This window comes from Eucalyptus grandis, chromosome 11 (assembly GCF_016545825.1).
Source record: "Eucalyptus grandis isolate ANBG69807.140 chromosome 11, ASM1654582v1, whole genome shotgun sequence".
Classification (NCBI taxonomy): domain Eukaryota; kingdom Viridiplantae; phylum Streptophyta; class Magnoliopsida; order Myrtales; family Myrtaceae; genus Eucalyptus; species Eucalyptus grandis.
The window spans coordinates 25,816,164-25,821,958 of NC_052622.1; the positions used below are offsets into that span (position 1 = coordinate 25,816,164).

General features: G+C 42.5%; 1 protein-coding gene across 1 annotated transcript; it reads left to right on the forward strand.

The window, feature by feature from the left end:
- Positions 1-1,831: 1,831 nt before the first annotated feature.
- Positions 1,832-2,964, forward strand: LOC104425557. The gene has a single exon (XM_010038277.3). The coding sequence runs from the start codon at positions 2,150-2,152 to the stop codon at positions 2,684-2,686; it is 537 nt and encodes a 178-aa protein (XP_010036579.1). The 5' UTR covers positions 1,832-2,149; the 3' UTR covers positions 2,687-2,964.
- The last annotated feature ends 2,831 nt before the right edge of the window (positions 2,965-5,795 follow it).

Below are 5,795 nucleotides of genomic sequence, written 5' to 3' on the forward strand. Positions count from 1 at the left end.
TCACGTTCTCTCCATGTTTAGAGTTTTTCGATTTTAAATTCTCCCCACAATTTTTTTTTTTTTTTTGAAAGAAAAATGCTCCTACTCGGCCAGAAAATCGTCCACGCGAGCTGCACATACATCCCGACTAGCCACTTTTACCACCCGCATTTCACCGACGGGGGGCTAATCGATTCACATTTGTCAAGCGCGTGGGGTCTTTCGAGACAAAACCAAGTATTAGGGGGGCATTTAATAAAATTGGGTCGAATTCAAGGGGGTCGATTGAAATTTTCCCCTCCAAAATGACGGCAAAGGACAAAAAATAAAATAAAATATTGGTTTCGCCCAAAGGCCCAAGCTATCCAAGTAGACTCCTACTAAGTCCTTACGTATCAAAAACAGTGCGTCTATGTCGGACTACTTTCAACCATACTTGCCGAAAGCAAAAGCTCACGACTCCATCGAAATTTTATAATCATGGTCTACAGAGATTACTTGGATTATCCACACGTCGATGGGTATAAAGCCGCCCTTGTAATAAGCTATTCGACTCGCTTCCTTCTCTCTCCTTTCCGTCCTGCCCGCTGACTATGATAATTGAATTGGTGTCAGCGACACGACACCGGTCGGACTTCGTCTCCCAATTCTCATCGATCATATAAAATAATTGCCGCCTCCCTCATTGTGTTCTCTTTGGGAGTTGAAGAGTGCCCCGTGACGCAAAGCAGCATGATTTTCTCAAGTTTGTGATAACTTAGTTTAGTCCTCCTCTGTATTCTGGAATGGACAAAGGGGTTGAGAGAATAATAAGCATCTCACTAGGGTTTCAGGTGTTTATTTTAATCTCCTCATCAGGGTCAGATCTATCTTGCCATGTGATGTGAGCTGTCAAATTACACGAGTCAATGGAATTTAAAAAACAAAAGAAAAACGCCGATGTTTCAGATCCTGATTGGAAGTGTTGGATAAAAATTAAAAGTTTCTCATTCTGTCTTTTTGCGATCCTACAGTATTCTATAACGTCCAATAATAAGTGTGCAATCTAAAATCACTAGTCAGGGTTTTTGTTTTCAACAATATCCATGATCGAGATTTTCATTTCATTAATATTTCATAATTTTCGTGTATTTAAATATGAATTATGATTAATAGATTGTAACAAATGATGGTCATTGAAGACGGTGGTGATTCACTATCATTGTTCAATTAAAACTACCGGTGAAACTAGAATAAACCCCGATACCAACTTTGGAACTGTGACTAAATAGATTTTAGATTTCCCAAATATGTAGAGTATGCTTCAAGTTTTTAAAAAAATTAATGAACCTATTTCGACGCCGCCTCTAATCCTTCAAAGGCAAGTGGATGAGGGAATTAACGTCGGTCGGTTCAGATTGGTCCGGTTAAAAAGTTTCGGGTAATGCATATTTTTAAAGGTGAATTGTGGAAAAAGCTTTGGGCGACAATGAAATTTAACCTTAAGAAAGAGAGATTGAACAAAACCAAAAGCAAAAGCCCCACCTTTTTCTTCTTCTTTTTCAATACAAAACCCCCAACCCCCCAACTTGAATCGAATGTAATGCGGGAATATCCCCCCAAACGAACGTCGACCATTTTTCTCCCGGCCTCTCTTCCCAAATCCAAGCCGTTTCGCAGCTCATTCGACTCTCCTCTCTCTCTCTCTCTCTCTTTATATAAATATATATCTGCGATTCTTCGTTGGCTTCCCTAGTAACTCTGCCGAGCCCTGCGCAATCGGGCCAGCGTGGTAACGTCCGGCATCATCATCGCCACCATCGTCCTCTTCACCTCCTCCCCTCTCAACATCTCTCCATCTCTCTCTCTCTCTCTCTATCCCCCACCACCTCTCAAAACCTCTCCTCCTCCGCCGCCCCCGACGGCGGCGCCGCCACCGCCGCCGCTGCCGCCACCCCCATGAACCTTCTCCTCCTCCTTCTCTCCCCCTGAAGCCTCCCCTGGAGCAGGGGGATCGGGGAGCCGAAGAGGGGAAACAGAAGCTGCTCGTGTTCGCGCATTTTTCTTCTTTCATGCCAGATTCGTGACTGCCCATCGATCGTCTTTGCGAAATCTCGATCGCCCACGTCGTGAGATTTTCTCCCTGGGGACGAAGGACGGGCCCCGCGAGGAGAGTCCGGTCGTCCGCGACATGCCGCGCCAGATCGTGCTGCGGCCGCCGTCCGTGAGCCGCCGGGAGCCGCTGCTGAGGGCGAGCAAGTCGACCTCCTCCTCCGCCTCCGCCTCCTCGGGCTCCTCCGCCGGCGGCCGGGGGAGCGTCCGGTTCGCGGAGGTGGCCGGGGGGACGGCGGCGGAGTGCGCGGTGGTGTGCTGCTGCTGCCCCTGCGGGATCGTGAACCTGATACTGCTGGCGGTGTACAAGGTGCCCGCCGGGCTGTGCCGCCGCGCGTGGAGGAAGACCCGGCGGAAGAGGCTGATCAAGAAGGGCCTGCTGTCGCCCAAGGGTCGGAGGCTGACGTGCGGGTGCGAGGAGAAGGAGCTCCAGATCCACCCCTTCGCGGCGAACGAGGCGGCGCCGGAGATGAAGACCCCCGCGGCGGCCGCGGCGGACGCGGAGGTGGACAAGCAGGTGGCCAAGCTTGAGAAGGAGATGTGGGAGAGGTTCTACAGCACCGGCTTCTGGAGGAGCCCTTCTCAGCGAGAGCCCGCGTCGGCTCAGTGCTACTGAGTTCGACCCCGGTTATATATGGAAACGAACCCACAAAAAATGAGAAAGTTTCGAGCTTGGCATCGGCGACGGCAATGGCGGAGCAATAGTCAGCTGGCGCCCGGAAGTTCAAGAGATTGCACGAGAGGCAGGGGCCTCCGGACGGTGATTCTTGGGTCGATTAGGAACAGAGGATTTGTCGCGTGTACATGATGAATTGAATTGAGTGTATCTGTGTCGGCAGAATTACTATAATTCGAACGATCAGGAATTGGCCCTGATCCTCCTGCACCTCTCTCGAACTCTCACGATTGCTTTGCGAATTTGGTCCTTGGGGTGTGAACAGAGTTTGCATTTCGGTTCCGGTCCTTGGTCCGACTTTCGCATTTTTCGGGATCGAAAACGGTCGTGAATGTGTATATATTATAAATATGTATTTCTATATGATATGATTAATAACATGTGGGATTATAATACTTAAAACGTACTTGACCGTTTCTGTCCATGGGACTTGATTTTCTTCTCCATGCTCATCTTTGATCCACGAGCAGTACCGTCGAAAAGAAAAGTGGGCGAGAAAAAGTCGAGAGATTTCTAGAGAAATCAAGTCCGCCGGACGCGGCCTTCGACTTCCCGTGTCTTGCGAAAGCAACGTTTCATCGAGGCGTTTTTGGTAGTGAATTGCTGGGATGATAAAGTCAACAGATGTTTGATTTATGTTTTAATTAAACTTTTGATATAGACGGTGTTGTTATCCCTGGCCAAGCGCTCGGACTTGCGCCCTCTATTCGTCCATGTGGACCTATCGCGCATCGGTGATTAGGTGTGCAGTCTTAATCTCGTGGAATTACATGCTGAAGTTCGCTTCGGTTGCATCTTCAAATCAATTAATGAAGGGGGACTGTGGCAACCCCCGGGGTCACTTTCCCTTTCACAAGACTGGCAAGGCGAACCGAGTCGGCGTTCCATAACATCAGCATGTTTCCCCGTTGTTGCCGAGCTCGTTCGGCGGTCCCGGCAGCCTCGATCACGACTCTTCAGGAATTCAACGCAAGTGCTTGGTGATTTCTGCGCAATGAGATGAGAAGCTGCGAGGGGGTTTGATTAACCCACTTTTGGAGTCCAAAAAGTTAGAAATGTTTGCTAGGAAACGTCTGCTCTGTTTCCTTTGAAATGCATGTTGATGTTGGTACGTCACGGACCGGCGACCCCGACTCCATTTTTTTTTTTTTTTTTTGTCCCTTGTTGGATCTCTTTCTTCCTTTTTTTTTTTTTTTAATGCTAATTTTAATAGATTTTATGGTATTCACTCCAGGTACTTCAGATCTGCAGAGGAACAGGGCGTGTAAGCTGTCGATTTCACTCATTGAAACAGAGGATGGGTCCCCTGTTCAGACATGTCCTGGGAGACCCGTGTGGGATGACATCCCTTTTTTGGCCCGTAGCTTTCAATGGAGTGAATGATACAACTTTTCCATTCCCTTCACCTCATTTTATTTTTTAATATCATAAAAAAATCTTAAATTAATATATTTATAATAAATTTACTTCAAACTAATTTTTTTACCTCATCCCAAACTAATATGCTTTTAATAAATTTATCCTCTATTAATTTTCTTTAAATTTTACTACAAAATTACTGAATTTAATTATACGTGTCAATTAACGAGTATATCAATTTAAGGTTCTATTCTCCGTTTGTTATAAATGTATCAATTTGAGATTTTTGTGATATTAATCTAATTTAAAGAAAATCACCAAATGATAATTATCACACACACACACACACACACACACACAATATATTAATTTAGAGTTTTTAAATATTAAATTTTTGTTCTTCCAATTACATCAGCCAGTCATCATCTAATGCTCTAAAGCACATTCAAGTTTAAATCTCCATCGATCTTACATTTCCATTGACTTCTTACGCATTGCTAACAACATCGTTCTGCCCAATGACATTGTTCAAAAACCAGAACAGACAATACACAACTCCTCCTCTCATTATCAATCGGGCATTACACGTGGGACATGATCACATCGAAAAGAAGGATAGGATAACAAGCAAGATGATGAGAGTAAACAATTGAATAAAAGAGCATGACCCATGCTCCAATACGATTTTAAACAAATCATTTTCTACCAAAAACTTAAGGCTCAGTGCTATTTCCATTCCTTTATTGGCTCCTAATCCTATATCATATTGAATTAACTACTTGATTTAAAATTATTTCTTACATTTTTTCTTCTTCATTTTTCAATTTCACTAAAAGAAAAACTCATCCACATTCCTTCCAAATAATTTTTTAATCCTAGCCACTTCTTCCGCAATCATTACATTTCAACGTTTCTTTATGTTTGTCTTCTTTTAAATTTATTCTCGGCTATTATAATCTAAGCAAAAACTAATCATATATCGGAGTAAAAAATTGTTATTTTTATATGCAAATTGTTTACTTTATTTTCCTAAAGCATTTTCATTATCATGAATTTTTGGACTTCAATTTTTAGTACAAATTTACAAGAATTTACTCAAAAATTAAATATTGTGGTTGAGGTATGCATTGAACACAATCTACTTAAAGGTTATCCTCTCACTTGTGCTTAGGTTATTTTTTAATAATACTATACCAGTACAAAAAAAAAAGAAATATACAAATAATTAACAAAATAATTAGTTTTTATTAGAAACACAATAATCAGTTAACTATCTATTAAATAAATATTTTTCGGAGAAGAAGCAAACAAATTTTGTTTCAAATGAGAAAGCAAAGGCAAAAACCACAAAAAACAAAAAAGACAAAACAAAACAAAACAAAAGACAAGCATTAGTCTTCAATCAAGAGTAGACCTCATATTTAACCTTAGTAATTATTATTCATCAAGAGCATGGTAATTTCGTCTCTAGTAAGAAAAAGAAAAAGAAAAAAGTAAGAAATATTCTTAAATCAAGTGTGGGATCCGTAAGGGATAGTGTAATCATTTTGATATAAATTGGGTGTTAGGAGCTAAAAAGAGATGGAAATAGCGAAAGCCAAACTTAAACCATCAAAAACGTGCCAAACGCGTGCACAAGCACTTTATTCACCTCTAATTCTATTTGAAATTGCCGATAGTGTTTTCAATT

Excerpts from the sequence above, each read along its gene's own strand:
- LOC104425557 (XM_010038277.3), top strand. The coding sequence starts at position 2,150 with ATGCCGCGCCAGATCGTGCTGCGGCCGCCGTCCGTGAGCCGCCGGGAG.